Source organism: Cynara cardunculus (genome assembly GCF_001531365.2).
Source record: "Cynara cardunculus var. scolymus isolate 2C chromosome LG 8, CcrdV1, whole genome shotgun sequence".
Taxonomy (NCBI): Eukaryota; Viridiplantae; Streptophyta; class Magnoliopsida; order Asterales; family Asteraceae; genus Cynara; species Cynara cardunculus.
Genome location: NC_037535.1, coordinates 19907733 through 19928484, shown reverse-complemented (window position 1 = coordinate 19928484; position 20752 = coordinate 19907733). Strand labels below are relative to the sequence as shown.

Sequence of the window (20752 nt, the reverse complement as noted above, 5' to 3'; positions counted from 1 at the left end):
TTCCTCTCGCTTAACGGGCTAGAGCTCCTTTGTCCCTTAAGGAACAAATCTCTTCTCTTAAACTAGTCCCTCTAGTTGATCAGAGCTTCTGCTCTTACCAACCAGAGCCTCTGTACTCTCCCCAAACGTACAAGTCTAATCTCAACCAAGGACCCTTTGGACAACCAGAGGTCCAAAGCCCCTGGTCCAAAAGACCAACATTTGATTTTTAAAGAAAACAATAGTCAAATGATAACCAGAGCTCCTCTGGTTCTTTATTTTATTTATAAAAGATATTTTTAATTTAGAAAAGATTTAGTTTTTAGAAGACAGAGCTCAGCTACAGAGCTCGGATATAGAACTTCAAACGCATAATGCGAACATACCATTTCCATGATACAGAGCCTCTTTATAATATGTACAGAGCCTCTGGGTCATAAAATCACAAAAATATTTAAGAAGAATTCCACACAACCAGAGGTCCTCTGGTCCATCATAAAGACCAATCAGAGCCCCTCTGTATCTTCTCAAACTTATATAAAAATCCATTTGGAATCATAGGCAATTGATGCCTCTGGCTATAAATCGTTTTCCCCTTCTCAATAACATTAGTGTTATCAATTCAATAAGAACTGTACCTCTAAATCATCAAGTGACAAAGAAATGTTGATTTAGAATTATTGCTTCTTATTAGAGTGAGTAGGAAACCTTGTAAAGGCGAGCAGGAGAATATAGATCGGTCTGTCTTGTCTTAAACTAGCCCTACTCCATCTTGGCTATCTTGAGCTTATGAATAAGCTTTTCATTTTCTGCTTACTACTAGGGCTTCCAAAGGTGATGATAACAAGAGTTATAATATTAATCATACCCACAAACGCCACCCTTGTATCCATATGTACACCTCTCCTTGATATGTCACCCTTAGTCTCTTTTTAAGACAGGGTTTCTTTCCAGAACAGACTTATGTCACCACGTCTAGTTCCATACCAGAACAGACTTATGTCACCACGTCTGGAGGAACTATTTCTCAAAACAAAATTTCTTACCAGAACAGACTTACGTCACAACGTCTGGAAGAAACATTTAAAACATAGTTTCATGCCAGAACAAATTTACGTCACTACATCTGGAAGAAACATTTAAAACATAGTTTCATATCAGAACAAACTTATGTCACCACGTCTGGAAGAAACATTTCTCAAAACAGAGTTTCATACCAGAACAGACTTACGCCACCATGTCTGGAGGAAACATTAGTATCTTTTCCCATTTCACAAAAAGATATAGAATACCTTTTTTACAATATATAACGGTTTAAAACTGTTTAAACACATTTGTGAATTACCTCCATTTTAGAACACAAGTTTTGGCAATAGACCCCTTCATCGATCAACTCTTATCTGGACAACACTGTCCGGACAATACTTAAAAGTTAAAATCATAAAACTCAACTATTTTGGGCGATGAATATCTATCAAGACAACACTTAATCGGGTGCACCCTCATCGGACAACATAGTGTTCGGATATAGTTCTCACCGGTCAACACTTAACCACTAGAAACATTATACAACACAATGAGCGATAGTAATAAACCGGGCAACACTATGTCTGGTGAAGAGTCCTTATCGGACAAGGCTATGTCCGATAAGACCTCATCGGTCAACACAGAAATCACCAAAGCTTAGCCGGTAAGGACCCTCGTCGGACATCACTTGTCCGATTACAAGTTCTTACCGGTCATTGAAGATCATCAAGAACAGATACAGTATTCAAAGTGCATACATTATCATTTCAAAGCTTATAAAACTAGTAATCAAAATAGATTCAAGGCTATTTTTAATAAAGTAAAACTCACCTTTGCAAGCAAAGAGTTTTGAAGAAGAAAACAGCAGATCAAATCGGCATCTAGTTTGATCCCCAAAAATCCAGTTTCCAAATATAGCAGAAATCCCCACGATTTCACTTACTGTATCAACTTCCCAAAAATGGCAAGGAAGAGCTTGCCTTTCAAAAATTTCCCTATTTATACCTTCCTTAAGAGGAAGGCGGTCTTGTAAAAGAATTATGAAATAACTACATACATGTATAATTTTATGCACGCATATTCATAAAACATGCACACATTTCCATACATGTAATATCCACTTACATACTCATAAATATATGCATGAAATATACACACACTTACATATTAATCTCATATAAGCATGTATTCACATGATTAATTATAGCAATTAATCAGATATTCGCATGATCATATAATCAGGTAATCACATAACCATTACCTCAAGCGCATAACAAAGACCCGGTTATCACACCGGGGTTGTTCGGTAACGGCTTATTAAGCCATATAACATATATGGCTGATTCGCAGAGCCATACCTTTGTGTTCGGTAAGAGCTTAATCGGTCATATAGGGGTTGATACGCTCAGCTAAAATACCATACTCCTATCCATCTCGGCCATTACTTTTCCCCAACTACCCTGCTCTCCAAACACGCTGACCATCGTTCTCCACACAGCTTCAATTGCTCGTTGAATCCTCCGTCTCACACAGCTTCGATTGAGAGAGGGAGTTTGGTTAGAGAGAGTTCGGGGAGGCAAGCCGAAGAGAGGGGAGGCAAGGGAGACAGAGTTCGGGAAGGCAACCATCAACAGACAACTTTATTTTATAACTTTTATAATTGTATAATTAAAATTCATTTACTTAGTATTTTTATTAAACACTATAAAAATATAGATTGGGGGTAAAATGGTCATTTCTAACATTCAGACGGTTTATTCAGCACGATAACCGAACAATAAAACTTATCTGTTATCATACAGACAACTTTATCAATACAGACATCTTTATCCATACAGGTCTAAAAAGGAACCAAACAACCCTTCCCTCTCTATCGAAGATGTGTGAGCAGGAGCAATCAAAGTTGTGTGAGATGAAGGATTCAATGAGTGATCGAAGTTGTGTGGAGAACGATGGTCGGTATGTTTGGGGGAGAGGGATGGTTGGGAAAAAGTAATGGCTGAGTGGATAGGAGTGTGGTATTTTAGCTGAGGGAATCAGCCCCTACAAAGGTATGGTTGTGTAAATCATCCATATTTGTTATATGGCTCAATAAGCCATTACCGAACATCCCCTTAAATATTATCCTTATAAAAAACCATTACATGATTAAACTAAAGCTAAATTATAATAAAAATTTGAATTAAACTTGTATAAAAAGCAAGAACTTTTAAATTGTTAATTTGATATTAATATCGATTTTTATTAATTCTTATGGGTTTCTCAATTTTGTATTTAATTCAAACATAAAAACATTATCGCTACTCAAAACCATATAAAACGTACTATAAAATTCGACAAAGAATAAAATGAAATGTTAAATTCGAGATATATTGCGTTGGATTGTGCAAATACATTTCTATTACTAGAAGCGACCCGTGCAATGCAGAGAGATACATCTTGATTTTAATGTTTTTTATAATACACTTTTGTATGGTTTTGAGAAAACGATAATGTTTTTATATTTGAATAAAATATAAATTTGAAGACCTATAAAAATTTCTATCAGTATTAAATTAATAATTTAAAAAATCTTTTTTTTTTATAGTTTTTTTAGTTCATTTTTTAGATAATTTAATTTAGGTCTAATAACAATGTAAATTATTTTAGATCTAATAATATATTGCTTTTTATAAATATTAGGTGCGGATTTGTTGGTTGGTAATGTTAGAATAATTTGCTTTTTGTTGAATTGGGGCACTTTTGAGCGTTCTCACCCTGTGTTTCACTTATGAAACAACACTCCATTTGAACCTCGTAGCAGTGACCATTTATGCATACAAATTAAAATGAACTTTCTTTCCACATATTGGTTGACTCCATATGAACCAACCTTTCTTTAACCTTATGTCTACAAACATGAATAAATCTTTGAATTGAATATGAATATGAATATGGAAAACAGAACATATTTACATTCATGACTTAAACCACTTGATAAAATTGAAATTTTTATTAAAATAACAGAATGTTTACAACCTAATGAACTGCACTACTATACAAACCAAAACCAAAAGTGAACAACAGCCATGATAAAGTTCTTCACATCCTACTCTGTTCACTTCCTGCCTTAGACACACAGCCATGATAAAGTTTACTGTTGAAAGCTGCAACCTGTTTTCCATCAAAAATACCAGATGTAAGTAAATATAGTAAGGTTTCAGGTCCATCAATAGGTAAAGGGTTGTGTGTGTTTATGAGTAGCAACTTCACACATGACTCATAAACTCAACAGAGCAGGTATGTTCACAACTACTTGGAAAGCTAAACAAATGGTTTTATGCATACTACTCAAATCATATAATACACAAAATTATTTCAGAGAGATGAGAAGTACCTTCATGTCTTTGAAATACTTCCCCATCCTGGACACCTTGCTCCAATGCAGTGGCTTTAAGTTATATCTTCGTGCTGCTGGCCGCTTCTCTATGACACTTAATTCCACGCCCAGGTTAACTGAAGTTGCTGTTGTGGCTGTAAGTTATATCTTCGTGCTGCTGCTTCTCAAAGTTCGTTACGGAGGAGGGCATTTTTTTATTACAATAACAGAACGTTTACAACCTAAGGTGGGACTCCCACCAACAAGCATGTCCACTCAACCATCAGGACAGGCCCCCGGGTTATGATGAAGTGCACTACTATACAAACCAATAACTAATAACCAAAACCAAAACCAAAAGTGAACAATCCTTGGCTAGAAGAATACCTTTCCAACAAACATTGCAACCCATCAACGATTAATAATAAAAACATTTCATTGACAGATTACTGTTTGATACAACATAAATTATTTCAATCCAAATATGACATTCAATTGATGATGCTTTTGTAACCATAATTAGCCAACCATAAGAAATGGTTTGCATTTGTAACCAGCCATGAGTTGAGCTGTGATATTGTGATGATTTTGGAACTGGTGGATGGATATATTATTATTAATAATAAAAAACATTTCATGGACAGATTACTGTTGAATACAATAGAAATTATTTGAATCCAAATATCACATTGAAGTGATGATGCTTTTGTAACCATAAGAAATGGTTTGCATTTGTAACAAATAGAGTGAAAATGGTATTGAATCTCTGCAATTGGCGGTCTTGTGGTATTTTTGTGTTTAAAGAATGCCACAAAAGAAACAAGCAAGCAAGATAATCGGAGAGAGGAGAGGGGGAGGGGGAAAGAACCACACACCCACATGGAGGGAGAGTCGGGCAAACCTCGTACCATCTCCCTCCATCAACCAAAAACCATTGTTTTTATTATGTATGACCTGCCAAGCAAGCACACCCGACATGGCAAGGCCATAATACAAATGCAAATCAGTACCTGCTGCAGTCTTGCCTGATCTATACATCAACACTTCATGCATCGCCAATACAAATCCTAAACAAAGATGTTCGATCAAACACCTGCATGCGCTGAAGATATCTGCACAAATGAAAGGATTATATCGGAGTGTAACAATCAACAAGAATTCAAAATTTTAATATATAATTCTATTAATACACAACTAACTTCTCACCTACGCATATGACTGCAAACAGAAGCGTGCAAGAAGAGAACCAAACTGATGGAGAGTCATCACCCACTACAAACGTAAAAGAACTCAAGTACATGATTAGTAGAAAACAATGGGTAATAATATCACAGAGGAGACTATGATTATCCAAACCTTGTCCGTCTCCGAAGAAGTTTCTGAATCTTGGTGTTGCAGGAACCACAACGAAGCGATCGAACCAACAGCACACGAACTTAACACAGTATGAGTACAAACGGATAAATAATGATTAACATTTGTATCAAGAAAAGACGTATGATCATCAACTCTTGTCCATCAAGATACTGTATAATCATCAAATCTTGTCTATCTGAGACGAATCTTGGCTTTGTGATAACCTCAAGGACCAKTKKCGATCGATCCAAGAAAACGTGAACTAAACCTATTCGCCAATCAAAAGTAGAACCCCGTAAATAATAAGATCGATGTCCATCAAGAAGACGCATATTAAACAAACTGCATACATTTGGACGATTACGATGACCGGTGGTGATCGATTCATCAAAACATATGATACAAGATTCATAAGCAAATGCAGGTAAAAGAAAGCAGTGGATAGACGAAGATCAAAGAAAAAAGCGGGAACTTGAATATGACATGAGTCGTAAAATGAAGTTATGTGATGGAAGGTCTATATTTATACTTGAATATAGAGAAAATTACAATTTTTGTCCCTGTTATTTACAGAAGACTACAGATAGCGCCCCTAAACTTTAATAAAGTACAATAACAGTCCAATATTTTGTATTTTACTTTGAATGTGATCCTTGATAATAACAGAATCGGTCAGTATGCCGTTAAATGAAAAGTATTTTTGTCCTTTTACATGTATATCTATGTATGTATTTTGTGTGTCTACGGGTGTTTGTGTGTGTGCAATATCTGGGTTTTTTTTGTGTTACTGATTTGTAGTTTGTTCTATTATTATACTCGTTAAAATAGAGGGACTTTATTTGTAATCTTATATAAATCACATGAGCCAAAATCGTAATTTGCTCTTCAAAATAAATCCACGTCTGATTTTAATTTTTAATTTTGAACCCATGATTTTAATTTAATCATATTTTAAAAAGAATTACATTATTGTAACTATTTTATCTTCTTGAGTTTAATAATATTTTTTATATTTTATATTTTATTATTTGTCTCTGTCAATGTTATAATACGATTTTATGTGTTTTTACGAAAACAATAATGATTTTATTTTTGAATGAAATATAAATTTAAAGATATCAATGTTAATATCAAATCAACTTTTTGCACATAAAAAGTTGATTTGATAATAATATTGATATATTCTTTTTTTCAAATTTTCATGATATCTTCAAATTTATATTTTATTCAAAAATAAAATCATTATTGTTTTCTTAAAAAAACATAATCTATCTATCTATACTATATTATAAAATATTTGACAAAAACTCTTAAAAACCACTTTTTATGCGTAAAGTACTGTTTAATAATGCATATTATTTAAAACTCAAAATTACAAGTAGATTGTGCGTAAGTACAACTTATTAAAGTTTCATATCTGAATTCGTGTAACTAACTGCAGATAAACATAATTAAATACATGATAAACATCTCATTTTAAATATAAAAAATCTAAAATATAAATAGAATGATCATTGAGTTTTAACAAAATACTTAATTATTGTCTTTATAAAATTTATAATATTAAATCAAAAGTAAATTATTTAATTATTAAACTTAAATTAAATTATAATAAAAAATAAATTAAAGAAATTACATAAAAAATGAAAACTTTTAAATAGTTGATTTGTTATTGACATTGATATCTTTTTTCAAATTTTTATGATATCTTCAAATTTATATTTTATTCAAAAATAAAATCATTATCACTCTCTTAAAAACACATAATCTATACTATATTATAAAACATTTAATAAAAACTCTTAAAAACCACTTTTTATGCATAAAGTATTATTTAATAATGCATATTACTTAAAACGATTTCAAGTAGATTGTGCATAAGTGCAACTTATTAAAGCTCCACATCTAAATTCGTGTAACTAACTATAGATAAACATAATTAAATACAGAATAAACATTTCATTTTAAATATAAAAAATCTAAAATATAATTAGGATAATCATTGAGTCTAACAGAATACTTAATTATTATCTTTATAAAATGTTATATTATCANNNATAAAAAATGAAAACTTTTAAATAGTTGATTTGATATTAACATTGATATATATATATATATATATATATTTTTTTTTTTCAAAATTTTATAATATATTCAAATTTATATTTTATTCAAAAATAAAACCATTATTTTTTTTGTCAAAAACACATAAAATCGTATTATAACATCGACAAAGACAAATAATAAAATAGAACATTAAAAATCGAGATTGTATCATCACTGCATTATACGAGTAATCTTCTTCTAGCATAACAAAATGTTATTATGTTAATAATTATTATATTATATAATACTAAATACTAAAATCCAATATCTTTTCACGAACAAAGTATCGGTTAATTTGTTGTGAAAAGATATCCTTAGCCGCAAAATTCTGGATGAAAGTGAAAAGACACGGAAATGGGTCTCGAATTCAAATATATTGAGGTATAAGCATTTGACTTCACACAGAAGTGGATGGCATTTACTCTTGTATTATACAACACGTCTTTCCCTACATCCTCATAATCCAACCATTTTTCTATAGATTTTCTCTTCCGTCTTCGCATATTCAATCTATCAATCGCCGGCCTTGCCCTTAAATCAGGTAAAGCTTTTCTTCATGGGTTTTGTGTGATTTCCCAGTTCGTTCTTCAATTATCCAGTACTAATAAGCATTCAATTGACTAATCACCAGTGATCAACCAACGAATGTGTCTTGAAACCAATGATATTTTGGTGGGTCTCGATTGCAGTTTTCAGGAGTTGATCTCCATTATTGATTGTTAGTGTTTAATTTGACATTTGTTGATGGGTTTGATTTCGAAGTTCGAATTTCATGCATCTGTTCGTAGTCTTGTTGTGATCTCCAAATTCAACTGAAATTCCAGCTGGGTGTTTGAGTAATTGAGTTGATTTCCTTTTGGGAAGTTTTTGTCTCTTGGATTTCTTATAGATTAATCTGTGTTTTATGCAAGAAAGTTCGATAGAAATCGGTATAAATGGGTAAGGGAGAGCTAAGCATAGACACTGAGGGAGATGACATGGAGGGTGAATCATCTTCACGCCTTCGTAACGGTGAGGTACACTCTTTTCGGTCTCATTATCCTGGTTTAGTTAGACTAAAAGCCTATATATTCGACGGATTAGGTGATTACTACAATAAAGAATGGGATCTGTTGGAAGGTAGTGGCAAAGAGTTTTGTTGGTATCATGTTGAAATTCCCAAAGGAAATCAGAAACTTTCTCAATCTGCTCAATACCTGATTGATGTTCTTTGTCCACCCTTGAAACTTCAAGACATTCTTTCCTTAATTAGCAATGGACCATATTGTGGGCATGTTGATGGAGCACTTGTATTTAGGGTCAATTCACCTGGTCCACCCTCAAGCAAGTTTACATTTAGGCTAGCTGCTAGGGTTACTGAGAATTCCGTGATTACTGTGTCTTTAGGCCGGGTTCCTAGATTGGGGTTCTCTCCGGTGGGCCAGTCTCTTCTCTCTGAGATCCCGAGTGTGGAGAGTCCAGGTGCTAAACAAAGTGGGATGAGGGAAAGAGAAGGTATTGTGATCAAGGAACATGTTCTTGAATTCTTGTTGACAATGAATCATTCCGAGGAGGCAGACAATCCTGTTCCTAAATCTGTCTCAAATTTGGTCGTTCATGTTGTTGACACGCATGTGGATCACCTCGAGGATATTGTTACTAAACTTGAGATTGAGCTTGACTCGGTAGAAGTTGAATTAGATAAAGGTAAACTTTACATCACCATTGCCTCTATATAGATATGACTTGGGATCATGTGAGACCAGCCTGTTTTTGTGAGACCATCTTTTTACATTTGAAACTTCACTGCAAAATGCTGTGAAGTTAACCTTCACAGTGTTTTTGCAGTGAAGGTTCGACTTTTTTAAACCTTCACAGTGTTTTTGCTGTGAAGTTTCAAGTGTAAAAATGTGGTCTCACGGGTCTCACGAAAACAACCTGGTCTCACGTGAACCCAACCCTATAGATATATACATACATATAAATATACTTTTGATTCTTGGCCTTGCCATTATTACTATCTTGTAACTGGGAAGTTTCCTCTAGCTTGTTCATTTCCATCTCTTTCCCTCGACTGTAATAGGTTCGATCACAGAAGCTGCCTCTTTGCAACAACTATCGTATATCTTGTTTTTAATTAACCTGGATATCCAACCCGCTATGCGAGCCGACTAATCCCAGGACAACCATCTGCTTTGCAGATAGCCCGGAGTCACCGCATTTGAGGCTCCGTGGCCACAAGGGGATTTTTATTCTTCCTTGGATTTGAACCTGGACCTCCTGGTACTTTTGACCTTTGGAGTCAAGCTCAAACCAATCAGGCACCACCCTTGTGGTTAACTATCATATATCTTTGTGTGTGTATGCTAGTAACTGTTGGCCTTAATTCCCGAATTTGAAATTTTCAGGTGGTTTTTCTTTGAAGAAACAATATCTTGATGATAGAAGATTCCCTAAAATGCATCTAGACTTGCAACGGCTGTTACAGGTATCTTCTTGCATTTTCGGTTCCATCTTTAGAAAGATTTTAACGTCAACATGTTCAAAAACTCAGGTTCAACCTCGGTCATGAATGCAGGTGATTACACATGGAGAACAAGTGTTCCCGAGAGTGAAGGAAAAATGTTGCGCAAAGGATTGGTTTGCGAGTGAAGACATCAGTTCCCTAGAAGAGTTGATCGGGAGGCTGAGAAGGCTAAAGGATAACGTCGGTTTTATCTCCAATCGTGTCAATGCCGTCCAGGCTGGTCTTGATAGTTGGCAGGCTGAGCAAATCAACCGAAAACTATACTATCTCTCGTTCCTATCCATCATATTTCTTCCTCTATCCATCATTACAGGAGGTTAGATTCTTTGCTCAAATCTTCTATTAAGATAGAGGTTCACTTTGACTCTTGAGGTCACATTAACTTATTTCGAGTTCTTGTATTTTCGTTATGTCAACGATCTGTGCATTTGACTTGAAAAAAAACATCGTTACAGTTTTTGGGATGAACGTGGGAGGCGTCCCTTGGACAGGACAACGAGATCCTGAGCTAGTAGACGGTTTCAGAAACGTGATGTTGGTTTGTCTGGCAACTTTAGCTCTCGTGTTCTTATGCTTCCTGTTTCCATTTCTTTATAGCCGAATAACTGCTTGGAGGAGACAAAAAGCGTCAAAACGAAGCTGGTCTCTTAACCGGAGATCCTTCCTCAAAAGAACCGTTGCAAGAGATAGAGAAGGTTACCTTTGCCTCTGACCCGAATCAAGATTTGAACCAGAAACCTTCTGGTTCGACTGTAAATCAACTTTCTTTTCCAAGGACATACAATATCTTGATAATGGTTATACGTGTTTTTTTATGTTGGAGAATTATACTTCTTTCTTGGCCATCGTTAGGGTTTGCGCCGTCAACTATGGTCTAAGCTACTAGAGTGAACGGCACATTTCGGTCACGACCCGATGATCAAATCGTTGGTGGGAATCATGATGAAAGAGCACCGTCTTCTCTTATTCCTGAATATCCATGTTTCACACGGCCAAGGAAGCATCGGTTTTTAATGGAACAGCTACCGCAACACTAACTTATCGCTCTCTACTATAAGAAGCTACAAGCAAACTAAAGCGCACACTAGAAAAGACTGACATAATACTAATTCAAACTTTGTTGTATTTTAATACATTTTGATCGATAGTCTCTGTATTACTATTATTATGGATTGGTATTTAACTGATCACAGCCATGGTCCTTCTGACTGACATCGTTAGAGTAAATCCGTTAACCCAATTAAATTAATGGTCATTTTACCTTTTTTTATATTTTTTAATTAAAAAAGGTAATACAATAACATACACCATATATCAAATTAAATAAATGTTGTCTTTTGATATGATTTGTTTAATTAAAAAATAATTATATTTAAAACAATTTAAATTTGAGATAAATCCACAAGGGGTATATGAATGAGTGTGTACATCTTATCTACTTGGATTTTGATTTTGAGTGAGATACACCGAATATGTTTGAGGTGTTAAATTTCTCTATCTATATTACATTATAAACCAGATTTGTCAAAAGTCTTAAAAACAATTTTTAATGCACAAAGTACTATACATTTATGTACAAAGTCTTAAAAACAATTCATAATGCATTAAGTACTATCACTTTATGCATTTAATCTTAAAATCTCTTAATCTACAATTAAAATAACATGTAGTACAAGTTACCAATGCACATTATTATTTTTTCTTTTCATGTTCTCAATATACTTTTGACACATTTCACTCATGTCTTCACCCTCTCATACCTCTATGTCTTCTTTCCATCCCCCAAAGTGAGATTCAAAATGATATTCACCATGAGTCATTCATTCGTCTCTCATTCAATTGCTCTAAAACTTTCGGTTTTCGCTCTCGATCTCTTGATATTTTGCTTTTGGTGTAAATCGAATACATTTGTGGAGTTGTTTAAATATGTTAGATTTTAAATTGTCATACAATTTTTCTCATTGATAGACTGTAACTGGAACTATAACTCTTATTTATTCAAATTGTATTAATATGTAAAGATCAAATGTAACTTATATTATCGTTAAATCTTCTCTAATAAAACCAGTGAAACTTCAAAATCATTAAAATTCACTGCTCCCACCGCATTGCGCGGATACACAACTAGTTCACAATAAAATTTGACATCCCGTCGTATTACACGAGCCCACAACTAATATGTATATATATATATATATATATATTGCTTATACTTTTTCTAATGAGAATTAAAAAAAAGTAAAATGACTAAAATACCATTAATTTAACTGAGTTAATGAATTTATTTTAACGATGATTTAACATCATGATTGTATGAAATTAAATATTAAATAGGATAAATCCATAATTAATATTTAAATATATTTAGAAAATACAAGTATTTTGAAGCAACTCACTTGACCTGGTTTTAGGACAAGCCATTTATTTTCGGGTGTAGAGGAATCTAGAAGCTTCACTGATGCACGATAACCCTACCTCCACGCAGCCCAGCCTCAGACCCCTCCACGCACCAACTAATTCTCTCTCTCCTTCTCGCTTTCTTTTTTATCACAAAAACCCTAAACCCTATTTCTCTAAACCACAGATTTCATAGATCCATGGCGACCGCCGCGTTGCTCAGATCTCTTCGTCGACGAGACGTCGCATCTGCTTCTCTCTCTGCCTTCAAATCCGTATGCGCTCTCATTTCTACTTTTATCTCTTTGATCTGTTGTCTTTCTGTTTCTATGTCTGAATCCTTTTCTTCTAAGCTGTTTATTTTGTGTTTGCTTACTCCAAGAAGCTCGGAATGAATTGGTGTTTGGTTATTTGTGTGTATATAAGATTGACGTATATGTCTTGTACGATACTCCTTCCATCCCATGGTTGATGTCCACTTCTGTTCTTTTTCCAAATTCAGATGTCCTGCTTTTCGAACTGCAGAATCGACTCTTTACGTCAATCATTCGATTGTTTAATATATATTATGTTCTGTATAGACTGATATGATTAGCAGTTTTGCTATTAAATCAAGATAGTGATTGTCAAAATTCATGTTTAGTAAAGTGATTTGTAGATTTTTGATTGTGGACTCTGGTTTGCGATGGGGATGGTATTTATAGTATAAGTTTGTTACAATCTATTGTTGGATTATTGTCTTGCGTCTTTATATTCAACACTTGTTTCTCAGTTGATGAATTTCTGTTTTTTTACCAAATATCAGTTGTTAGCGTTTTGTGCGTGTGTGTGATACACTATTTGTTTGTTTAGAGTGTTCACGTGTCTTATGTGCTGTGATGTGGGAGCTATCACTCCTTGACTCGCGTATACTTGTCTGTCTCCTGTAGGTTAATCTTATTGTTTTGTTTATATGACTGAACAGATTCATGTTACATAGCATTTGCAATATATTGTTGGAAAATGATCAAATCCTATTTGCAATATATTACTGTGCTCGAGCAGTTTGGTTACTGAAGTAACAATCATTATTATGGTTGTTTCTTACTGCACGTAGCTTGATCTGATTTGAAAGCTAGGACTCGGTTTTTTGCTAGCTTATTTATTTTTACTGCACGTAGCGGACTTGTTTTCATCCATATGAAGGAAATAGTTGTAAAGATCGCCCCATGTATATCAATATTTGAAGTTTCTCAGTGCAGTGTTCCATGATTTGAATTGTTTGGGTTTCGAGTTGTGCTGTATCGTGAATGCAGGGAAATCTTCAAAATACTTTGCAACGTATTGCTGTTCTAATTAGGACTTTAATTAACCTCTATAATACTGTTTAATAGTTTGTAACAACAATGAATATATATGCAGTTAAACGGAGCCAAAACATCATGGACTGGATCACATTTGAGTCACAAATTAGGAGTAATTGCGAGACCCTTCAGGTACCATGTTTACTATCTTCAACATGCATGCTTTTATTTCTTTTACTTCTAGCTAATAAATGCATCCGATACAGTTCGAGGCCTCTTGGAAATGAAGTCATTGGGATTGATTTGGGTACCACAAACTCATGTGTTTCGGTCATGGAAGGCAAGGTAAGAGCTATATTTTTGCTGTTCAAAGGACATGTATATTTTACTTGGAATATTTATTGAAATAGAATTGTTGATGCTTTTATATGTTAGAGTGCAAAAGTTATTGAGAATGCTGAAGGAGCACGAACGACACCATCAGTTGTGGCCTTTAACCAAAAAGGAGAATTAATTGTGGGCACTCCAGCAAAACGTCAAGCAGTCACTAACCCAACAAACACTATATTTGGGACAAAACGTTTGATTGGGAGACGATTTGACGATACCCAGACACAGAAAGAAATGGCGATGGTTCCATATAAGATTGTGAAGGCTCCAAATGGAGATGCTTGGGTTGAGGCCAATGGGCAGAAGTATTCTCCAAGCCAGATTGGTGCATTTGTTCTTACCAAGATGAAGGAGACTGCTGAAGCTTATCTTGGGAAGACAATTAATAAAGCTGTTATTACTGTACCAGCTTACTTCAACGATGCACAAAGGCAAGCTACCAAGGATGCTGGGCGAATTGCTGGTTTAGATGTGCAAAGGATCATCAACGAGCCAACAGCTGCTGCACTGTCCTATGGATTAAACAACAAAGAGGGTCTCATTGCCGTTTTTGATCTTGGTGGTGGAACTTTTGATGTTTCTATCTTGGAGATATCTAATGGTGTTTTTGAGGTATGTGGTTTTTTGGCTAAGGTTTGTTCCTCTATTGACTGGAAAATGCAGTAATTGTTTTGTTTATACAGGTGAAAGCAACAAATGGTGATACATTCCTTGGAGGAGAAGACTTTGATAATGCCATGTTGGATTTCTTGGTTAGTGAGTTCAAGAGAACAGAGGGAATAAACTTGACAAAGGACAGGCTTGCCCTCCAAAGACTAAGGGAAGCTGCTGAGAAAGCTAAAATTGAGCTGTCATCGACAACCCAGACTGATATTAACTTGCCATTTATCACAGCTGATGCTTCTGGTGCTAAGCATTTGAATATCACTCTCACAAGGTCGAAATTCGAGGCTCTAGTGAACCACTTGATTGAGAGGACCAAGAACCCATGCAAAAGTTGTGTGAAGGATGCAGGAATCACAACCAAGGAGGTGGATGAAGTTCTCCTTGTTGGTGGGATGACTCGTGTTCCTAAAGTTCAGGAAGTTGTTACAGAAATTTTTGGGAAAACTCCAAGCAAAGGAGTGAATCCTGATGAAGCAGTTGCCATGGGAGCAGCTATTCAGGGTGGTATTCTTCGTGGTGATGTTAAAGAACTGCTTCTACTTGATGTCACTCCTCTATCACTTGGTATTGAAACACTTGGTGGTATCTTCACCAAGCTGATTGGTCGCAACACCACAATCCCAACTAAGAAAAGTCAGGTGAGATGTTATGCCTCCTGATGCTATGTGATCATTTCCCTTTTTACTTTCATGCATTCCTTTTTCATCATGTTTAATGGCTATGATGACGTCTTGTGAATCCATGGGCAACTGCACTCATGTGAACAGACAAAAACTTGTCTCATGTTTGGTGCAACATTTAGAATGGGATAAGATGCTAAGGAGCCGTTTACCAAGTTATATTACCTTAACTGATGAATATGGTAAGGACCAAGAATCTTACCCCGTAAGAGCGCAAGTGATGGCCGAGAGTCGTACCCAGTAAGTGAGGGTGACGACTCGTAACTATTGGCGCTTACCAGGCAAACTTTTTGCATACGATGCGGTTTTGATGGACTAAAATCTTACTCGGTAAGGTAAGTGATGGCATTGAATTTAACCGGTATGTGCTTATCGGTAGGTGTTTGGGTAAACGGCCCCTATGACGGACAAACATGCATTTTATTTGTCTCATCAAAATAGATGGAACAAGTATAGGAGAGATAAAGGCAAAATTAGTAAGTTACTAAATTACCCATGTCAGGTTAAAAACCCTAAAACTTTGTGCAATCTTTTCACCCACCTACCTCACTTGTGCCCCTCCAGTCTTGTACTGTTCGGGGAAATCAATGGTTTATATAGCCTATTAGTTTGGTTGGTTGTGGGACAAGTTCATTTGTAACTGTATCTTGTTTTGATGCCAAATGTTACTGTTGGTGCTTTTGTATCATCTTAACTTTTGCTTCTGTTTGTAGGTATTCTCAACAGCAGCTGACAACCAAACTCAGGTGGGGATTAAAGTTCTGCAAGGTGAGCGTGAAATGGCATCCGACAACAAGTTATTAGGCGAATTTGATCTTATGGGTATTCCTCCGGCTCCAAGAGGCATGCCTCAAATTGAGGTAACATTCGACATCGACGCAAATGGTATTGTGACAGTCTCAGCCAAAGACAAGACCACCGGTAAAGAGCAGCAAATCACAATCAGGTCATCCGGAGGTCTCTCAGATAGCGAGATTGAGAAGATGGTTAGAGACGCTGAGCTCCATGCTCAAAAGGACGCAGAAAGGAAAGCACTTATTGACGCCAAAAACACGGCGGATACCACCATTTACAGCGTCGAGAAGAATTTGAACGAGTACAAAGAGAAGCTTCCTAGTGAAGTGGTCTCTGAAATCGAAGCTGCTGTGGCTGATTTGAGGAAAGCTGCCGGTGGTGAAGATGTTGCAGAGATTCAGGCCAAGATTGATGCTGCAAACAAGGCACAGTCTAAGATCGGACAGCATATGCAAGGTGGTTCAGGAGGGTCTTCTGATTCAGGGTCTGGGTCTGGAGGATCGCAAGGTGGTGAACAAGCTCCTGAGGCGGAATACGAGGAGGTAAAGAAGTAGAGAGAATGTTTGATATGGTGTTATGACTTGTTCAACAGTTATTGTATCTAAAAGGTACAACCATGAGATGATATGGGGTTTGGTAGTAGCAATAATCGTCACCTTTTGTTATATTTGCCAATTGGGAACTAGATACGTTTTTCAACCAAAATTTTCAATGAGATTCTACTACTAGTTGATCGGCTTGATTCATTTTTAGTCTGATTTCCAGACGGAGACAATTGCATCAATTTTTGAGTCTGATTTCCAGACACTGACAATTGCATCAACTCAAGATAACACCGAAACCATGCAAACATCCGGCACTGTTTTCTGTCAAACAGCTTTAATTCATTCTTGCTCACGTCTTCACAAAGGCAATCGCTGCTCTATGCCTCACTAACTACGGGCGACATGGCTTCTTGAAGATCCAAACGTGTTTTGTGATTACATTCCTCATTACTTGAACTTCTTTTGCTTCAAAAAGTGAAATCATGGGTAGCTACATTTACCCTAATAATTGGGGGGTCTTTGGTTGGGGTATCGAATGGTAAGGAATGAAAACGATAACGAAGATTGTGGTTTTGTCTGAACCTATATTATGTAATGAATGCTACATACCAAACTTAGGGGGTGTTTGAGACTTATTTTGGTGTAGCACCGATAATAAGTACTTTTGAGTGTTTGAATAAATAATTTATACCGGTGTCAAACCGGTAATAAAGAGTTTTTAAAGAAGTTAAAACTCTTTTGACTTAAAATAAGTTGACCAACTTAGTGCTCTTCCATGTTGAATGAACATCTTTTGTACTCTTTTATACAAAAAAATTTCAATGATTATATCCGTTTAACCAAACATCATCAATGCAATGTTCATTCATATTTTAGGTTCTTCTATATTCTCATTTTCATTCTATTTTTCAAAACTAGAAGCGTACCCGAGTAATACATCTTGATTTTGATGCTGTATTTTTTATTATTTATTTCTGTCGATTTTGTAATACGGTTTTGTATAGTTTTTTGAGAAAACAATTATGTTTTTATATTTGAATAAAATATAAATTTGAAGACCCCATAAAAATTTATATCGATATTAGTATCCAATGAACAACTTAGAAGTTCTCGTTTGTTTGTATAATTTTTTTAGTTCAACGTTTTATTATAATTTAGAGATCGTTTACCAAACGTTTAATTGGGTAAGTGAACACCAAGTCACATTATTTTAACGGATGTATATGGTAAGTATCAAGAATCTTACTCGGTAAGAGCGAGACAAGAACCAAGAGTCTTATCCGGTAAGTGAGAACGACGACTCTTACCATGGTAAGAGTTTACCGGGTAAATTGTTGCACACAATACCGTTTTGGTGAACTAAAATCTTACCTGGTAAGTAAATGATAATGTTAAACTTTACCGGTAAGCGCTTAACGGGTAAGTGTTCGGTAACGGCCCCTTAATTTAGTTTTAATAATGAAGTAACTTATTTAGGTTTACTAATATTATTTTTTATAAAAATAATAATTAAGTATTCTGTTAGAATTAATGATTATCCTAATCATATTTTAGATTCTTTATATTTAAAATGAGATCTTTATCCTGTATTTGATTATGTTTGTTAGTTTGTTATTTGAATTCAAACATATAACTTTAAAAAATTGTACATATACACAATTTACTAGTAATCTTGAATTTTAAGTAATATACATCATTAAATAACACTTGATATATCAAAAATGGTTTTTAAGATTTTTAACCAAATATTTTACAGATGAATTAAATGCCCCCTTAGTGTTTTCATATCTAAAATTGATTATTAAGTTATTAAATACTTAAAACTATATAAGTAATTGCTAAAATTAATTTTGGGGTGTATTTGGTAACCAGATAAGACATGATACATCCTAGCATTTAGTAAGACCAGAATAGAAAGGACTTAGATTGGAAAAATAACTAATTTACCTCTATTCATTTGTTTATATATATTATTTTTCTATATTTTGATTAATTTGTGTAATTTATTAAATTGTAATAAAATAAATATTTTTTATAACAAAATTTATCATTAAAATTTTTTGTCAAGAAAATTAAAATCACACCAAAATATGAAATTTATGTGATTTTCAAATATTATTTTATACCTTCTTATATTATTTTTATTATTATTTATATTTAATAAATTATATAAATTAATCACAATATAAAAAACATATAATAATAATATGTAAAATTAATTAAAATAACCATTTTTAATTAATTTCTCAAATAATAAACTGAAAGTTTAAATCCTCCTTTAATTTTCTTCCCTTTTCCTATCCCTTCAAAGCCCGGTTGGACAATAATAAAATACAATAAATAAAATTTAAAGAACAAATAAAATATAAAGAGAAAGACGTATTTGTTGTTTTAGAACAGGAATATGTTTTATTTCGAGAATACTTTGGTAAAATATAGATTCGTTCCACCTTATTCCATGGGTAACCCTCTAAACACCCTACGGCTGTTTAAATTTGTTTTATTTGTCATTGAAATTATTTCCGTTGCGGTTAATATAAGTGGTTACAAAATTGTTTTAGAACCCTACATTATACAAAAACATAGTAAATTTTCTATTGATATTTTGTATCTCACAAGCTTATCATTGTAGTTGAGCGATCAGCGTGATCAAGCATATGATCTCCTCTTTTTTTTCCAACCTAACCAAGTTCAGTAATAACCATGCTGACTTGAAGACATTAAGTCTCAACTTGATATAGTCTTCATTTTAGACAGTTTGTTGCCATAAGGGTGCACAGAGAGGAATAGGTCAGTGATGAAGCCCCTCCTGTGTGGTTAACAACAAATGATTGACTGTCCATCAATATGTTATGTTGCATGTGTTCTAGTTTCTTCTCTTTTAGTCCTAGCATGCATGGTCTACACAAAGGAACTGAACTTATAGCCTTTGGAAGCTGGAAATCCGATGCGTTACGTCTGGCTCTTAAGCCGAGAGGAAAACTATCTGCTGACAGCAAAGTGTTTCGGAAGCTCTTGCCTGATCCATATAGTTTGAACACCATGAAGGTAGTGAGCAGCTTGGTACTTTCTCATCTTTGCTTCCATGGTTGTTTCTTTTGGGTGCTTAATGTCCTTAGACCTTAGTTGCTTAAAACGTATGTACAATTAAGCTGTATCATGGTATTTGATTTTACGACACCAGCTTTTCCGTTCGGTTTGGATAAATTTGTGGTCGATCTTGATCAGTTTTGAAAACAAGTTTGACAAAGCCAGCTGGGCTTAGGTTTCAATCAGGTTCAAGTAATAGTTGTCTGTAGTGTTACATGGTTTTGGTTTTATGAAGTGTCTTTTTAAAATGATATGAAATTGTTACGTACGTGTTTCTATCTTGTTGGTATCATTTATGAGTTATGAGCAACAACTAAACGTGATCACGTATTTATTACTTGGGACTGGTGTTTTAATATTTTAACACTATTTTTATTGTAAAGTTTTTGCCAAGTGTCTATGTATATAAACACATAATCATATTAATTTCACAAATTCAAATATTTTATTTTTAAAATTTAAAGTTAAAATATAATATTATTGAGGTGTTTTTTTTAATATATAATATTTATATACGACAAATAAAACAAAAAAAAAAACTCATACACCCTCCTTACTTTTGGTGGTAATTGAAC

The 20752-nt window shown here is 34.4% G+C and overlaps 2 protein-coding genes across 3 annotated transcripts; both read left to right on the top strand.

Moving 5' to 3' along the window:
* Nucleotides 1-8276: 8276 nt before the first annotated feature.
* LOC112517464 lies at nucleotides 8277-11175 on the top strand. Of its 2 annotated transcripts, none has more exons than XM_025124902.1 (5): nucleotides 8277-8366; nucleotides 8457-9511; nucleotides 10213-10292; nucleotides 10383-10647; nucleotides 10787-11175. In XM_025124902.1, the coding sequence occupies exons 2-5, from the start codon at nucleotides 8761-8763 to the stop codon at nucleotides 11041-11043; spliced, it is 1353 nt and encodes a 450-aa protein (XP_024980670.1). In that variant the 5' UTR covers nucleotides 8277-8366; nucleotides 8457-8760; the 3' UTR covers nucleotides 11044-11175. The 2 variants fall into 2 exon arrangements, with proteins under 2 accessions (XP_024980670.1, XP_024980671.1); XM_025124903.1 differs by having other exon boundaries at nucleotides 8291-8366; nucleotides 8741-9511.
* Nucleotides 11176-12837: 1662 nt separating this feature from the next.
* Nucleotides 12838-17288, top strand: LOC112516438 (heat shock 70 kDa protein, mitochondrial). The gene is made up of 6 exons (XM_025123480.1): nucleotides 12838-13003; nucleotides 14130-14203; nucleotides 14278-14356; nucleotides 14447-15013; nucleotides 15085-15705; nucleotides 16461-17288. The coding sequence occupies exons 1-6, from the start codon at nucleotides 12929-12931 to the stop codon at nucleotides 17094-17096; spliced, it is 2052 nt and encodes a 683-aa protein (XP_024979248.1). The 5' UTR covers nucleotides 12838-12928; the 3' UTR covers nucleotides 17097-17288.
* The last annotated feature ends 3464 nt before the right edge of the window (nucleotides 17289-20752 follow it).

Bases quoted from the DNA above. Each gene is read 5' to 3' on its own strand.
- LOC112517464 (XM_025124902.1), top strand. From the start codon at position 8,761: ATGGGTAAGGGAGAGCTAAGCATAGACACTGAGGGAGATGACATGGAG. The intron at 10,293-10,382 runs GTATCTTCTTGC...TCATGAATGCAG, and splicing joins ACTTGCAACGGCTGTTACAG to GTGATTACACATGGAGAACA. The intron at 10,648-10,786 runs GTTAGATTCTTT...ACATCGTTACAG, and splicing joins TCTATCCATCATTACAGGAG to TTTTTGGGATGAACGTGGGA.
- LOC112516438 (XM_025123480.1), top strand. From the start codon at position 12,929: ATGGCGACCGCCGCGTTGCTCAGATCTCTTCGTCGACGAGACGTCGCA. The intron at 13,004-14,129 runs GTATGCGCTCTC...ATATATATGCAG, and splicing joins CTCTCTCTGCCTTCAAATCC to TTAAACGGAGCCAAAACATC. The intron at 15,014-15,084 runs GTATGTGGTTTT...TTGTTTATACAG, and splicing joins TATCTAATGGTGTTTTTGAG to GTGAAAGCAACAAATGGTGA.